At 42.9% G+C, this 18,269-nt stretch overlaps 1 protein-coding gene across 1 annotated transcript in view; it reads right to left on the bottom strand.

Moving 5' to 3' along the window:
- prex2 (phosphatidylinositol-3,4,5-trisphosphate-dependent Rac exchange factor 2) overlaps window positions 1-18,269 on the bottom strand; it is a 432,315-nt gene that overhangs the window by 29,066 nt on the left and 384,980 nt on the right. The window contains exon 39 of the mRNA XM_034169827.1: window positions 6,604-6,706. Coding sequence (XP_034025718.1) covers window positions 6,604-6,706 — 103 coding nt within the window. The remainder of the gene's footprint in view (window positions 1-6,603; window positions 6,707-18,269) is intronic.

The raw sequence follows: 18,269 nt of genomic DNA, 5'->3' as shown, positions 1-18,269 counted from the left end.
GGACCATCGGAACCTGGAGTACATCCGGACCACCAAGCGGCTGAACCCCAGGCAAGCCCACTGGTCATTGTTCTTCGGGCGTTTTGACTTCCAAATCACCTACCGCCCCGGGACCAAGAACCAAAGATCTGACGCCTTGTCCCGGGTTCACAAAGAGGAGGTTAAAACCGAGCTGTCAGATCCCACGGAAACCATCATCCCCGAGTCCACTGTCGTGGCCACCCTCACCTGGGACGTGGAGAAGACCGTCCGGGAGGCCCTGGCACAGAACCCAGACCCGGGAACTGGCCCAAAGGACAAGTTATATGTCCCACCAGAGGCCAGAGCTGCGGTCTTGGACTTCTGTCACGGTTCCAAGCTCTCCTGTCACCCAGGGGTGCGAAGAACTGTGGCAGTGGTCTGACAGCGCTTCTGGTGGGCATCTATGGAAGCCGACGTCCGGGAGTATGTCCAGTCCTGCACCACCTGCGCCAGGGGAAAAGCCGACCACCAACGGGCACAGGGACTCCTCCAGCCGTTACCTGTGCCTCACCGCCCCTGGTCCCACATCGGGCCTGGACTTCGTCACGGGCCTCCCGCCGTCCCAGGGGCATGACCACCATCTTCACGATAGTGGACCGGTTCTCCAAGGCGGCCCACTTTGTGGCCCTCCCGAGGCTCCTGGTCCACCATGTCGTACGTCTGCATAGGATTCCATCTGACGTTGTCACCGACCGTGGTCCCCAGTTCTCCTCGCAAGTCTGGAGGAGTTTCTGTAGGGAACGGGGGGCCACCATAAGCCTCTCGTCCGGGTACCATCCCCAGACGAACGGACAGGCAGAGCGGGTCAACCAGGAGTTGGAGCAGGCTCTCCGCTGCGTGACCTCCGCGCACCTGACGGCCTGGAGCAACCATCTGGCCTGGATCGAGTACGCTCACAATAGCCAAATTTCATCTGCCACCGGCCTCTCCCCATTTGATGGATGTATGTTTGGGGTACCAGCCCCATTGTTTCCGCTCGTGGAGGGAGAGGTCGGGGTGCCCTCGGTCCAGGCCCACCTCAGGAGGTGCCGTCAGGTGTGGCGTACTGCCCGCTCTGCCCTGCTGAAAGCCCGGATGAGGGCCAAGGCCCATGCAGACCGCCGGCGTTTCCCGGCCCCTGTATACCAGCCCGGGCAGGAGGTTTGGCTATCCTCCAAAGACATCCCACTGCAAGTGGAATCCCGCAAACTCCAGGACAGATTTATTGGACCGTTTCCCATCCTCAAAGTCCTCAGTCCGGCCACAGTAAAGCTGAAACTACCAGCTTCACTGCGGATCCATCCTGTCTTTCATGTGTCATGGATCAAGCCCTACCACACTTCACCACTCTGCACCCCCGGACCGGCGCCGCTTCCTGCCCGGATCATCGATGGAGAGCCGGCATGGACAGTACTCCAGCTCCTGGACGTCCGTCGGACGGGCCGGGGGTTCCAGTACTTGGTGGACTGGGAGGGGTATAGACCTGAGGAACGCTCCCGGGTGACGAGGAGCTTCATCCTGGACCCAGCCCTCCTGGCCGACTTCTACACCCGACACCCCGACAAGCCTGGTCGGGCGCCAGGAGGTGCCCGTTGAGGGGGGGCTCCTGTTGTGTGGGCCGCTGAAGAGGAGGTACTGCTGGCCCATCACCAGAGGGCGCCCTGCCTGAAGTGCGGGCTTCAGGCACGAGAGGGCGTCGGAGCAACCGGGAGTGACAGCTGTCACTCATCAACAGCACCAGCTGTCACTCATCATCAGCATAAAACCGGGCAGCAACTCCACCTCGCTGCCGAAATATCATCTACTACTTAGTACCAGGTCTGACAGCTGGAGAAGGTGGCCACCTGGAGATTCAGGGCTTGTCGGCTCCGGTGTTCTTCAGATCTGTTGGCGGTGGAAGCCGTGTGGGACCCGGCTCTTCTCTGGACGGACGTCTTCTATCCTCGAGCCTGCCCACACATCACTTTTCGTATAATTGGCTATCATTCTCAAACTGCATTTGTCTGTATTCCGTTGTGCATAATTTGCAATATTAAATTGTTATATTTTGGCTTATCCATTGTCCATTCATTTACACCCCCTGTTGTGGGTCCGTGTCACTACACTTTCCCAACAGTTCCCATGGGATAAAAAGCTTTTAAACCCATCCCTGGTTCTCAAGACCAGGCACCTAGGTGGCTCTGTCCCTTCTTCTTTCTTCCTCTTTTTTTAATATTTAGGAATACCTTAGTATAAACTAATAGCGTTCCACCTTAGATTTGGAGTGTATAATAGAAGATATACCTTACTGAATTTTTATGGACATAGAGAGGACTTGTGACATTATCAGAAAGATATGTCTGCATTGAATAATCCTCTCTGATCATCTCCCCTCCTGGGTAAATAATGAGGTCTTACAGCAGGCTTCCATCAATAAATAGGTGGATGGCAAAGTTCTGTCAAAAGCAAGGATTTAGCTTTGTCAATAACTGGCCCTCTTTCTGGGGTCACTGTGGCTTGCAGTTGCCAGGTGGCCTACACCCTACTGATTACAGAAGGCCACAGACTAGGTGATTAGAGATCCTGTACAGCCTCCTACAAATGTGGACATGATGTCCACTAGTTTACTGGGGAAATTATGGCAGAAAAACCCTTATAGTGCTAGCATAGATTGTATGACAGGGAGGGAATTTTTTTAAAAAGAAACTGTATCTTTTATCAGATATTGTTCTTGTGAAGCATTGAGAGGTTCAAGTTGTGCAAACTTAGTGCTCATTACCACTTCGGTTACTAATAGAAGCAGTCATACCGCACCAGCTGACTTCACAACGCATCAAACATTTTGTACTATGTCAGCCTGAGCCATGTAGACTGGTCCTTGGACCTCTGTAAACACAAACAGACATCTGACCCATAATGAAACAAAATCACTACCTAGTTCAAATGCATCAGCTGTCAAATCCAGTAAGGTTCTTAGTCTAGGATTCATTAATACAAGGTCACTGTCCTCTAAATCACTGTTGATTAATGATGAAATTTTGGAAAATCACTTAGATATGATTGGCTTTTGTGAAATCTCATTGGAACAAAATGTCCTCCTGCCTTTAAATGAAGCTTGCCCACCTGTGCACATGTTTAGTCATGTTGCCCGCAACACTAGTGGTGGGGACAGTTCCACTAACCGCTAATTAGCAAAGCTAGCTTTTTTGTTAGCAGATTAGCTTTTCCGCTAACTTCAAAAACCATCAGTGGACCAGTTACCTTCTGCAAATTTAGTTTTACTAACATTTTGTCCGTAATGTTTTTTTGCTGGCATAGTAAGTAAAGCTGAACAGTCAAAAACGTTTATAAAATTACACGTTAGTTCCTCTCTGTTGTGTTTTGCAGCAGTCAGACAGCTGTGAGGAGCTGAGCTCAACCCTACCCCAGCAGAAGGGACCTGACTGCTACAACCCCAATTCCAATGAAGTTGGGATGTTGTGTAAAATGTAAATAAAACAGAATAAAATGATTTACAAATCCTCAAAACAATACAATTTGCCAGTTTTAACATTAAATATCTTGTCTTTGTTGTGCATTTGATTGAATATAGGTTGAAGAGGATTTGCAAATCATTGTATTCTGTTTTTATTTACATTTTACACAAGGTCCCAACTTCACTGGAATTGGGGTTGTACAAAGTTACTGTTTGACACTGGCTACACTTATTCAAAGGCAAGCACCTGCAAGCTGTTTGCGACTTAGTGCTCAAGATTTCTTAGATTACTTTGAAGAGGAAATTGAGGATTAGGTCGAAGATATCCCAGGATGCTTCACATTAAATGATCCAATACATTAAGTGAAACAGATATTTACCACTTGTGACAGTTTCTCCGCTATGCTGTTGCAACTTGTGAGCACTGCTAAAAGTATGATTTATCCATTTGACCTGATACCAACCTAATTGTTTAAGGACGTGTGGACTACACTTCTGCCTGTCATACTGAAAACTATTAACCTGTCACTAACATCAGGTTCAGCGCCTACAAATTTTGATTCTGCAGTGATCAAACCTATTCTGAAGAAACCTAACTTAAATCCATATTCGTTATTAAATTATATACAAGCTCAGATCTATCCTGCAGTAAAAGTCTTGAAAAAAATGGTTTCACAGCAACTTGTAGTTTATCTTGTCAATTATGATCTCACTGAGCCGCTGCAGTTGACATATAGATCTCATCGCTCCACAGAGACAGCACTTACTAAAGCGAAAAATGATATTGTGCTTGCAACAGATTCAGATGCTATCACAGTGCTGTTACTGTGGTATTGAATGAATGGGCTCTGGATCACTGTATACTGATGGATAGACTGGAGAGCTATTTTGGTATTAGTGGCCAGGTTCTCTCCTGGTTGACATCATAGATATCTAGTCACTCTCACTGTGTCTTGCATAAAAAACAACGTATATTAATGTATAAAATAAATTGTGCAATCTATGAAATTTGGAAACATTGTGCACCATGAACACAATGAGCATGATTTATTGCTGCACTACAAACTGCATTTTCAGCCATTTTCATCACCTTAATTAAGATGGTGGTCTGTAATGTAGCAATTTTCACTTACATATCAGTCTTTTTTTTCTCATTTTGGAGTATTCCTGGGCCATTGAAAGAGAGTGTATGTGAGATTAAATGTATAGGCTTTTCATAGTTTAAGGTAAAATTAGATCATAGAGGTCTTAAACAGACTGCGTCACAAATTCTGCTTAAATCTGAGAATCTGTAAAAACATTCATAGAATTGCAGGACTTTGGATACGTTGAACATTAAATATGAAACACATGAAAATGTAAATGGTAGATAAAAAGTAATATGGCACAATTTGACCCCTTTAATATGTATATTATTTAATCTAAGACCACTGGCAGCATTGAACCATGTGTATACAACAGGAGAAAAGGCACAGTTTAAAATAATTTTGAGTTTAAGATTCTGTGCCAGATTGTTCAATCTACAGGTTAAAAAATACATGAATGAACATGTTAGCTTTAAATGTATCATTGGTAGGAATGAGGTAGCCACATCTGGAGAGAACAGACTAAATAAACAAAATGAGGTTGCAATGTGCATGAACAAATATTATACAAATAATAAATGTTCATGAGTGCAACGGTAAGAATATTTGCATGAGTTAAAAGATTCATCAATGAGGAGTCAGGAAAATATTCATTATTTGTTTTATTATTTCTTTTGGATCATTTGAAATTTGACATACAGGAAGCTGACAGCAGGGGGCAGTGTAGGCTCCGTGCCAGACTGGCAGTTCCCTCTGGCTGGCACAGCAACAAGCCTGAGGAGCTAAGCGGTGTGTGGAAAAACACGCCTGATTTCCTGAAATCAATGAAAAAGAGCTTCTACAGCCAATAAAGATGTTCCCACGAACACTGCGGCTACTGGATTTAGCTTACATCTGGTACGCTGCTACCACTGCTAAGGACAGGAGCAGACTACAATGTATCAGCCACGCAGCAGAGAAGGTGATCGACTGCAATATGCAATCCCTACAGGACCTGTACACCTCCAGGGCCCTGAGGCGAGCAAGGAAGACAGTGGCCGATCCCTCTCACCCAGGGCATAAACGTTTTGTTACCCTCCCCTCTGGCAGACAACTGAGGTCAATCAGGACTAAAACCTCAAGACACAAAAACAGCTTCTTCCTGTCTGCAGCTATACTTATAAACAATACCAGAGACCCCCTTTTACCCTGCCTCCACCGCCCCCCCACTCCCACAAAGTACAGACTGATCATCCCTGTACTGTTCATCTGCATGCCTCCACAGCTCCATTCCATATTTCACTATATCTATTTGACAGTAAAGGTAGCTTGCCCATTTGTTTATTTGACTTCTTGCAGAACTATTTTTCCTTTTCTTTTTATTATTGTTTATGCACTTCTTACAGAAGTATTTTATTGTTACTTATGCACCAAGGCGATAAATTCGATTCCGATTCCTCACAACATAGAAACCTTTTTAAGAAAAGCTAAGGAGGCTTTGCAATAGAGCAAAACAGAAAGGAGAAAAATACATGCTAGCGACATCACTTAATGCTAGCGACATCACTTATGCATTGGGACAAACAGTGGTCGATGCATCAGGCTGGAGGTCAGGAACACACAAGGAGGCAGGTAAGACTATGAAACACATACAGAAGTGGAATGAAGGCACAAGGCACAACAAACTGGCGAGGAACTAACACACCCAATGAGCTTATATATCCCCAGGTGATAATCAGCAAATCAGAAACAGGTGTGCATGGAAAGCTGCAGAACAAGGGTGTGGCCAGAGAGAGAGAGAAAAAAATCCATCACCAAGAACCAAGAGAAAGACAAGAGAAGCAAAGACAGACAGACCCAAGCAGAAAAACCCAGCAAGAGAATAAACAAACAGAAACCAATGAAATACAAAACATAACAGAGAAATCAAAAGAAAGAAATAACAGATAACCAAACAAAACTCAAACCCTGACAAATAATGAATGTCACATGACAGGAATCTGCCAAACAAATGATAACAACCTATTTAGGTGTCATACAAACACAGTAACAGCATGTGTGTGATTGCCTGCGTATTGAGTCTACCTGTTTTCGCATGACATCAGTGGCCTGCATGATGTAGCGAGGGGGCAGGCCATGGTTTCGGGCCAGCACGATGGCTTGCTCCAGTGTCACACTTAATGTACAACTGTTGGCCAAAGAGGAAAAGAAAAGGTCAATCCCAAAAATACTGTCTCATTCTGCATATTAATTAGAACATCTACAATCATAAACAACAGGTTCATCATCATGTCCCACAGCAGCCTGTACTCACAGTTCTTGAAATGGAGCAATATTTCCACCTGGTGGCTATATAAATATCATCTGCACATACCACCATGTTCTTAGAAGAATAAATGTTATAAACAACACAAACATCACTTTTAGCACAATTAAGTAAACCTAATTAATGCTCATGCACAGCTCAGCATTTTTTTTAATTTTATTTTTGGGATCACGTATACCTTCAGTGTTTGATGGCAAGAAAGTTATACAATATTCATAACTTTGATCTCTTTCCAGAAACCACAATGGTTATTATTCTGCTTCCTGGCAAGAGACTCAGCCCACATTGTGTTCTCTTTACTTTTAATAAAATGAAGGGCCTGTTTAATTCTGGCATTAGTAAAGTATTATTTGCATTCTAGTAATACCCCTTGTTTAGGCCTTCCTATGTATAAAAGCCTCTCACACTGTGTATTGTTCTGCCTCAAATATATTCCAACTAAGTTTAATGTTGTACACCTTATCATTGTGTTTCTGGAAGAGCACATAATTCTCTACCAAGCGGTGGATTTCTACAATTCATATTAAGACACAACAGGACATTAGGCAACTGTATCTTGCTTAAAATCTTATCAGTTGAAGTAAAATATTTGTTCAACTCCTCTTGGTTTATCTTAGACCAGTCCAGCTTCTCTGTGTTTGATATATGTATGTATGTATATACAGTGGGGCCAAAAAGTATTTAGTCAGTCCCTGATTGTGCAAGTTCTCTTACTTAGGAAGAATCCTAGGTACACTTCAATTGTGAGAGACAAAATGAGAAAAAAAAATCCAGGAAATCACATTGTAGGATTTTTAAATAATTCATTTGTAAATTATGGTGGAAAATAAGTATTTGGTCAATAACAAAAATTCAACTCAATACTTTGTAACATAATCTTTGTTGGCAATGACAGAGGTCAAACGTTTCCTGTAAGTCTTCACCAGGTTTGCACACACTGTAGCTGGTATTTTGGCCCATTCCTCCATGCAGATCTCCTTTTTCTAGAGCAGTGATGTTTTGGGGCTGTCACTGGGCAACATGGACCTTCAACTCCCTCAACAAATTTTCTATGGGGTTGAGGTCTGGAGGCTGGCTTGGCCACTCCAGGACCTTGAAATGCTTTTTACGGAGCCACTCCTTCATTGCCTGAGTGGTGTGTTTGGGATCACTGTCATGCTAGAAGACCCAGCCACGTTGCATCTTCAATGCTCTCACTGATGGAAGGAGGTTTTGTCTTAAAAACTTACGATACATGGCCCCGTTCATTCTTCCCTTAACACGGATCAGTCATCCTGTCCCCTTTGCAGAAAAACAGCCCAAAGCATGATGTTTCCACCCCCATGCTTCACACTTAGGTATGGTGTTCTTGGAATGCAACTCAGCATTTTTCTTCCTCCAAACACAATGAGATGAGTTTTTACCAAAATGTTCTATTTTGGTTTCATCTGACCACATGATATTCTCCCAATTCTCTTCTGGATCATCCATATGCTCTCTGGCAAACTTCAGACGGTCCTGGACATTTACTGGCTTAAGCAGGGGGACACGCCTGGCACTGCAGGATTTGAGTCCCTCTCTGCGTAGTGTGTAGCCTTTGTTACTTTGGTCCCAGCTCTCTGCAGGTCATTCATCAGGTCCCTCCATGTAGTTCTGGGATTTTTGTTCACCGTTCTCATCATCATTTTGACCCCATGGGATGACATCTTGCGTGGAGTCCCAGATAGAGGGAGATTATCAATGGTCTTGTATGTCCATTTTCTTACAATTGCTCCCACAGTTGATTTATTTACACCAACCTGCTTGACTATTGTAGATTCACTCTTCCCAGCCTGGTGCAGGTCTACAATTTTCTTCCTGGTGTCCTTCGACAGCTCTTTGGTCTTGGCCATGGTTGAGTTTGGAGTCTGACTGTTTGAGGTTGTGGATAGGTGTCTTTTATACAGATAATGAGTTCCAACTGGTGCCATAAAGGTAACGGGTGGAGGACAGAAGAGCTTCTTAAAGAAGAAGTTACAGGTCTGTGAGAGCCAGAAATCTACATAAGCTACATAAGATGCTGTTGCATTCACTAACCGTCCATCATTTCAAAGCGTCACGGAATATCGCCTCATTCCTGCTTAAAACTGACTTTAGAATGACTTAAGAGGTTTCACCTTGTTATTTGATGGTTAATAATCCCATTAATCTATTTGATCCCTTTGGGTGGAGATGGTCCTTCCACAGAGTGGCTGTGCTCCGAAATGACGCATGCGCAGTGGAGGTGGGGCAGAGCGGGGGGACCACTCAGTCAGCGACACCAGTAGAGTTGATTTCACTCTACAATAGAGGTTTTTTCTCTGTTTAGACTGGGATCAAATGTTATCCCAGCAGAGTAAATTTTACTCTGGAAAATTTACTGTGTACTAGAATACGTATGAACTACCTCTCACCAAAACTGACAACTGATAAATTATTTGTTTAATCCAACTCTGCTGTCCACAAGGATGGAAAAAGTCTATACGAGGTCTGTCCAAAAAGTATTGGACCTTTTTATTTTTTGCAAAAAACATGGATTTGAATCACGTGTGAGTGCATCAGCCAAGTTTGAACCTTCGTGTGCATGCGTGGTTTTTTCACGCCTGTCGGTTGTGTCATTCGCCTGTGAGCACGCTTTGTGTGAGCAGTGGTCCACCCCTCTCATCGGATTTTTATTGTGAATAAATGTCTGAACGATTTGGAGCTTTGCTGCATCAAATTTTTCCAGAAACTGTGAGAGACGACGCGCGGAATTCCTCCGCTCCTCTTTCCATGACAAAAACTCCTGTAACGGAAGACGTGGACATCAGCACTTTTTCGGCACATTGAGACAGACGTGCGGAGGAATTCCGCGCGTCAGGACGGAGCTGCATGGCGCAAAGCAACGCCGTGATGAAGCCTCACAGGACATGTTGGGGCATGTCCAGCTCATGCACAATTTCTCGGATACTCACACGACTGAAAAGCAACCGGAAGCCGTCTGAAAGCCACCTGAAAGCCGTCCTGTGAGACCAACACGGAGGTGGTTTTGGCCCGCACCATGAGTGGCACGGTGGCGCAATCCTCCGCTTCTCTTTCCATGAAAAAAACTCCTGTAACAGTGGAATGTGCCGAAAAAGTGCTGATGTCCACGCCTTCTGCCTTTTTTGTGAAAGTTAGACGACGTCCCGGATCAACAAAGCCTTCACATTGGAAATGATCTGGTTGTTTCAGCGGGGTTTGAGGCTGTCGATCGGCACTCGGAGCGCGCCGCGCTCTCAGACGCTGTGGGCGGTCTTTAAACCGGCTGGAGCACTCCTTAATCTGTGTAATCCCCATAAAATCGTCGCTGAAAGCCATCTAAATTTTCCGAATGGTGTCCAGCTGGAGGTCTCTCACAGTTTCTGGAAAAATTTGATGCAGCAAAGCTCCAAATCGTTCAGACATTTATTTGCAATAAAAATCCGACGAGAGGGGTGGACCAGTGCTCACACAAAGCTTGCTCACAGGCGAATAATGCAACCGACAGGCGTGAAAAAACTCACGCATGCGCACGAAGGTTCAAGCTTGGCTGATGCAATCACACGTGATTCAAATCCATATGGTTTTTGCACAAAATAAAAAGGTCCTCGTATATTGCATTCAGACTGGTGTTCAAAACAGCTACATGGTGGATACACGACCAGAGGTCTGTAACACTGAGGCTGTGTTATGATGTTGTAACCTGCCTCACTCTGTACCTGATTGGGCACAAACTCACAGTCCCAAGGATGGGAAGAAAGCACTCTAACCACAAGGCTGAAACTCCAGGGAGTGAGCAATGTACGTACCAACTTGTATTTATCACATATTACCACACAAATCTGTCCTATACTCATAAACCAGCCCTCATGAGATACAAGAAAAAATAGGTCTGATCAATCATACACTTGTCCTAACAATTTTACTGGCCCGAAAACTGTGACAATAAAATCAGGGTGATACAAATCTTAAAACAGAGCGATACAAAAAAAAGACATTGAAAATACCAGGCTTTGTATCGCCCCAGTTTTCATCCAATCAGAAGCCCCCATTTCTCAGCCCCACCAATGACACACCCCATTTTGTGTTACTCTGGTGACAAAGGCAGGATCCTTGTACAAGATTCAGATCATTTCATTCAAACGAGATGTGTGATCAAGGTGAGAGAGTTTTAGCCACCCTAGCAGGGAGAATTCTGTAACTTGGGTCTCATACTGAAGTTGTGAGACATCAGTGAAGAGGACACTCATGACGAGAGACATAAGAACATTCCATAATTTACGTATTTACATGATTTACCTGTGTTATTCATGCTACATCATTCATGTGTATGATTATTGTTCTTTGTTTTTGTTGTAATATGTGATAATATCTTATTACATGTCTGTTTATGTATCATGCCCTGTATCATGCCCCGATGTATCTGTATCAGCCATAGTCCGAAGGACGAGATGTGATAAGGTATACGTATAAAATCAACAATTTTTTAAAAGTAGCTACTAGGGCAGAATAGTTACAGATTAAATCAATATTCCATTCAAGGGATCTCAGGGTTCTCCACCGAAATTTAGATAATGATTAAGAAGAAGATGGTGCTGTACTGCTGGAGAGGTTGGGAGGGGGACTTGCATTGTGCAAATGTTGAAGACAGAGCAACTATGTGATGTCAAATGAAATGATGTCAATATTCTAATATAAGTAAGTGACAAGTGTCAGGCACGTTCAACATGGTGGTATATGTGTGTATTTGTTCTGGATAAGGAGCACGAGGACCGAGCCTTAGAGCAGTGACGAAGATCAGGAAAATGCACTCAGAATGGGAAGTTAAATAGGTGACCAATATCAGCAAGCTATGTGAATATCCCTGAGCAACTCTGTTACCCATAGTGCCTTGTATATTTCCTGCAGCCCTCATCATCACACTGCCTGGTGCCAGTGCTGAGAACAAGCTTGTTCTATTGGCCAGATGCTCACTTCCTGGATTCTGTTATTCTGAGATGCCACCTACAGCCACTCATTCAGCAGCAACCCATCATTAAAGACAGCAGTCCACGTGCCTTAATGCTCAGCCTTATCCTGAAGTCACATTAATGCCCATATTTTTCCAAGCCTTGGCCATGAAGGTCCATGAGGGTCATCTCAAAAAAATTCAAGGCATTTTCAAGGCATATGGAATTTTGCATTATTTTTCAAGAAATTTCAAAGGTTTTGTTGCTGTGTGCAATAACATGTAGCCAACATAAGTTCTCGGTCAACTCAATAGGTCTACCTATTTTTTGCCAACTTCTGATTGGCCCATTCGCCACTTTCTGAGCTGTACCACATGCCGAGTTGACCGCTGGTGGAGCCGAGTAGACCGTGCGTGTGAAACAAGTACACCTCGCGTGCAGCGCAGCGCTAGCTAATCAATCGACGCCTTCTATCGATAATGACCATTCAGATAACGCAATACAATGCCTACTTTGACTGTCAGTTTGTTGATAAGATGGCAGAAGACAGGTTTGCGTTTGTCAGCGACGCTGACTTAAAACGATTTTTACATGAAAAAGATGCAAAGAACACCCACAGAAATACACAGTCAGCAGCCAATCTGTTTCGCAAGTACGTCACTGAAAAGGGACATGTGCCCAACTTTGAAACTTATGACAGACGGATGCTTTACAGAGTACTCGGTCGATTTTAGGCGGAAGCGAGACAGGCGAATGGCGAACTTTATAAGAAAACAAGCCTGATGACTCTTCGTCACAGACTTAACAGGCATCTCCATTCGATCGATGGGATGTCAGTTGGTGCAGTATGACAGTAATAATAAAGACTTGAAACTTGAGATTGATTTTTCAGTTTTAGTATTTTTGACAAACTCCCAATTTTCTTGTTTACCACATAATAAAGCAGTTACAGAGTTTTGATTTCGGTGTACCCGTGATTATGCGGACCTGGTCAGGATGGGGTTCCTGACCAGGTCCGCATAATCATGGGTACACCAAAATCAAAAGTCTATAATTGTATAATGTATCAGTAAATAATGTGACCTACAAAAGTTGCAGACAGCAGTTAATAACAGCAGAATATAGATACAGATGTATAGACACAATTGGCCCTACTTTTGCTTTAAAATGCTTTTATTGTAAAGCGCCTTTAGCAACATGAGTTACCTGAAATGATATTTAACTTTGCAACCTGTACCAACAGACACCAAGATTTAACAGTACTGTTATATTTGCTGACATCAAACAAGGAGAGTGGAGACCATGCTTACCAGACCACTGTTCGCGCAAATCACTCATGTTTTTTTTAGTTTGGCTTCATCCTGGCTTGTCACTAAACTTGCCACAAAAATAAAGCCACAGCAAAATCTATACACTTATGGATACTGATATCTTGTCATATGTCATCTTGAAGCATATCTCAGGGAATTTCATTTCCTGTGTTCATTTCTAATTTCAACTCAGTTTGTAAGAATTTTGGCATTCACAAGATGTGTGGTTGTGCTCCCGAAAGAGGGCAAGGGATGAAGATGAGCGTGAATGGAAATCCAAACATTTCGGACAGTGTAACAAAGATGCTGACAGTGATAATGATGTTGCTGATGACAACTCCTGACCTGATCCTGACAATATTGATGAGGACACAATGACAAGGAACCATGTCATGGCCAAGATGGCAAATGATTACACAGACACTTGTAACGTCATCAACAGAGATAATCAAGTTGAGGAAACTGGATGTGACAGACACATTCCATCCACTAGGGGCAGTAAACCCCCGGGTACCAACTCTAGATGTAGAGACGCTGCTTTGTTCAAGGGCAGAGAAAGCAGCAGCCCATAATGCTTAATTTCTGATGATGGGAAGAAACCAGAGTGCCAAGAGGAAACCCATGCAGACACAGGGAGAACATGCAAACTCCCCACAGAAAGGTGGTGAACCCGAAATATTTCATGTTTAGTGTGGCCAGTGTCCTTTCAACTGTTAATATACATCCATTCCTGCCTTTAAGGTCTGTAACACACTCCAAAAAAGTTGGGGCAGGAGTAATTTATTTCCACTTAAGTGGAGTAATTTATTACCCACTTTTAATTGGGAAATGATGCCATGGGTTGAAAGAATTCTAAGAAAAAAAAAAACTGCCTTGCAGACAGGGCACTTATCAAGTTAGAAACCAAAACGGCACCACCTGCCTACATTAAAGGTATCCTGTCATTTAATGTATTTATATTTATACGTAGCTGCTTCACTTTCAAAGCACACAATCTGTAAGTAACAAGAGAATGCTCTACAGTGAGAGTAAATATCAGCAATCAGTCATTCGATTTGTCAGTTTGCTCTGTGCAACATTCACAGAAATTCATCTGTGAATGATCCCGAATCCTGTGTCCATGTGCACCAATTGCTCCTGCTGATGCCTCATCATTACCATCACTTTTCTCCTGCATCATCTTCTCACTAATGAATCATTTCACCTGACACTAAAAATTTTGCATATATTGAGCAGGCATGCAACACTGAAATAACAAAACTCCCGGCACCAGCAGCAGGAAGGGATTTTCAGCACTTCAAAATACAGCCCAGGTTCCTCTTTATCTGGACTGATACTTCTTATTGCAGCTGAGAGAAAAGGATACAAGCACAGGTCAGTGCATCTTCAATTGGTTGGTTCCACACACACATAAACACGTGGTGTCTCTGCCTCACTTCTTCACACACACAGATGACATCATGTGGATTAATCCTTAGAGAGGCAGTGATGGGTGTCAAGGTGCAGGATGACCTTTCGATGATAGCAAGCCGCACTCGTGTATTGATCCAAGGCCTTTTCACTGCAAATTGAACTGTCCAAGAGTTCCAACACTGCCATATTGAGTTGCACTGAGTAAGGCCACATGTGGCAACTTGGAAAACTGAGATCTTTGGTTAATTTCTCTTACACACTAGCTGTGAGCGCAACGGGGGGAGCAGATGTGCAGTGAGGGACATGTTACTGCCAGAAGCCATTACTTTGCATCAATCAGATAAAGACTTGATAGTTCCCCTGAGTTCCAGTTGCATAATTTTATGAGAGTGTAACAAGATGTGATAAAAGCAATGAACTTGACAATCATCTCCGGTATGTGCTGAAACATATCCCAGTTAGGAATTGCAAAATATGTATTTCTGAGGCCACCCTGGAATACTTTAAGCAGCCATTTCAGCTTTCCACACTGATAAACGAGGGGAAAAATGTCACCAACTGAGGGTCTTTAAACATATCTCCAGCTGGAACAGGATGAAGGACTTGCACACAATCCCTGTGTATGAGGCTACACGGCTTCCTTTTCCCATTAGGGCTGTTGGGATGGGATGAGGTGATTTATAACCATCTGTTTTATGCAGTTCCAGCCCATATCCCATTTATACTGTGTGCTTCTGCAGAGCTGAGTCAATACTGTTAAACGAGAAGAAATCAGAGAGCTACAAAGAAAGCAACAGAGGAATTGCAGGGTGCAGACAGAGTGAGAGGACAAACAAACAAAAGGAGGGAAAGTGCAGCAAATAAAACATTCAGGGCACAAGTGAAAGAGATGAATGCAGATAAAGTCGTTAGAGTCACTGGCCACTTCATTAGATACACCTCTTTATCTGCACATTAAAGTGAATACCTAATCAGCCAGTCACATGGCAAAAACTCAGTGGGTTTAAGCCTTCAGACCTGGTCAAACCGATCTTCTCAATTTCAAGAATCAGAATGGGGAAGAAAAGTGTTTTAGGTGACGCTGAACGTGAAAAGGATGATGGTGTCAGACAGACTAGTTTGAGTTTTCCAAAAAATGCTGATCTACTGGGATTTAAATGAATGCATAATCATCTCGAGGGTCTTCAGAGAATAACTGGAAAAAGAAGAAACATCCAAGTTTTTGGGGTGGGTGGGTGGGTGAAAATGACTTGTTGGTGCCAGAGATCAAAGAATGACTGAAAATCCACCACCAGCAATTAGTACCATGGCATCTAATTCAATGTATTTTTTTTAACCAACTCCAAATTTACATGAACTTACATGAAGGCGCTACACATGTTTAATGTTTAAACCTTATCCACCCCCTGAACAAGAACATTGGTAACGATGATAAGGACAAATTCCCTCAAGTGCTGATAGAATACAGGAAGAAATCTCAAGCAGACAGACTCAGTACAGTGACCATCTGCATTGGTCATACTGCCGAAAACAAAATAAATAAAAAGTTCAGGTAAACAAACATACATATAGAGTTCAGTGGTCACAGTAACTGATAGCTCAAAGCACATTCAAGAGAAGAAGAAAAAAGTCCAAGTAAAATGGACTGAAACTGGTGAGTCAGTGACTGTATTGATGCTAGATCAGTCATTAAAGAGTACAATTTATAGTTTTCTTCTATAGTATGGTCCCAAACTCATAAGCACCCTCCAGATGTCAACAGTTCCCACTGTAGACCCCACATGTCCCAGTTCTGGAAGGATCTCGCATTCAGTTCCGTGTTGTCTTGATCACTTTGCTTGATAAATTACAACCCCAATTCCAATGAAGTTGGGACGATGTGTAAAATGTAAATAAAAAACAGAATACATTGATTTTCAAATCCTCTTCAACCTATATTCAATTGAATACACCACAAAGACAAGATATTTAATGTTCAAACTGATAAACGTCATTGTTTTTGTGCAAATATTTGCTCATTTTGAAATGGATGGCTGCAACACGTTTCAAAAAAGCTGGGACAGTGGTATGTTTACCACTGTTACATCACCTTTCCTTCTAACAACACTCAATAAGCGTATGGGAACTGAGGGCACTAACTCAGTTGAGTTAGGTGTAATTCTTTCCCATTCTTGCTTGATGTACAACTTCAGTTGTTCAACAGTCCGGGGTGTTCGTTGTCATATTTTGCGCTTCATAATGCGCCACACATTTTCAATGGCCGACAGGTCTGGACTGCAGACAGGCCAGTCTAGTACCCTCACGTTTTTACTAGGAAGCCACGCTGTTGTAACATGTCCAGAATGTGGCTTGGCATTGTCTTGCTGAAATAAGCAGGGACGTCCCTGAAAAAGACATTGCTTGGATAGCAGTATGTGTTGCTTCTGTCCATTTCAAATGAGCTCAGGCTCAGATAAGGTGGTGGTGTTTCTGGATGTTGTTGATGTATGGCTTTTGCTTTGCATGGTAGAGTTTTAATTTGCACTTGTAGATGTAGCGATGAACTGTGTTAACCGACAGTGGTTTTCTGAAGCGTTCCTGAGCCCACGTGGCAAGATCTACACAGTGATGGTTGTTAATGCAGTGTCACCTGAGGGAATCGAAGGTCACGGGCATTCAATGTTCGTGTAGAAAGTTCTCCAGATTCTCTGAATCTTCTGATTATATTATGGACTGTAGATGATGGAATCCCTAAATTCCTTGAAAATGAACATTGACAAACATTGTTCTTAAACTGTTGGACTATTTTTTCAGACAGTTGTTCACAAAGTGGTGATCCTCACCCCATATTTGCTTGTGGATGGCTGAGCCTTTTGGGGATGCTCCTTTTATACCCAATCATGACACTCACCTGTTTCCAATTAGGTGTTCTTTGAGCATTCATCAACTTTCCCAGTCTTTTGTTGCCCCATCCCAAGTTTTTTGAAAAGTGTTGCAGGCATCCTTTTTAAAATGAGCAAACATTTGCAAAAAAAAAACAAAACAAAACAAAAAAACAAAGTTTATCAGTTTGAACCTCAAATATCTTGTCTTTGTGGTGTATTCAACTGAATATAGGCTGAAGAGAGTTTGCAAATCGTATTCTGTTTTTATTTACATTTTATACAACGTCCCAACTTCATTGGAATTGGGGTTGTAGCAGATATTTATTGAAGCACATTTTTCATGTACTAATACTGTATTTGGAAATAAAAACAACCAGCTGTGTTGCTGATTCAATCACACTACCACACTGAGAATGGTGTAAATAGAATGTTGGTGGTTCTGCACTTAAAATTTTAAGTGGAAAGGTTTATAATTACTTTTATTAGGTTTAATTAATGTAGAGCAAACCAATTAGGTTTATAATTAATGTCGACCAAATATTGATTGTTTTTATTTACTTATTGATTTACACTGTTGAATCTATGCCACAAAGAAGTAAAGTAGTTCTGAAGGCAAAAGGGGGTCCAATCTGGCTGTAGGAGGGCATAACTTATGTGCCCAGTGAGTGTAAATATGAGTTAGAACAACTCCTTTTGCAAGCCATCCTTCTGGAGGAGAAAAGGCTGAATCACATTGGGATGCTCCCTAAATGCCTCACATTCACCCATCCATCCAGCTAATCCAATCAATACAGCCTAAGAAGGCTGCCATACAATTTCCACTTTACTAATCAACCAGCTCGCTTCAATATGTTTTTCAACTACGCCACATTTATTTTACATGCTCAGCATT

The sequence above is a fragment of the Thalassophryne amazonica genome, chromosome 1 (genome assembly GCF_902500255.1).
Source record: "Thalassophryne amazonica chromosome 1, fThaAma1.1, whole genome shotgun sequence".
Lineage (NCBI taxonomy): Eukaryota > Metazoa > Chordata > Actinopteri > Batrachoidiformes > Batrachoididae > Thalassophryne > Thalassophryne amazonica.
The sequence above is the reverse complement of the archived record's forward strand: the minus strand, read 5'-3'. Positions and strand labels throughout refer to the sequence as shown.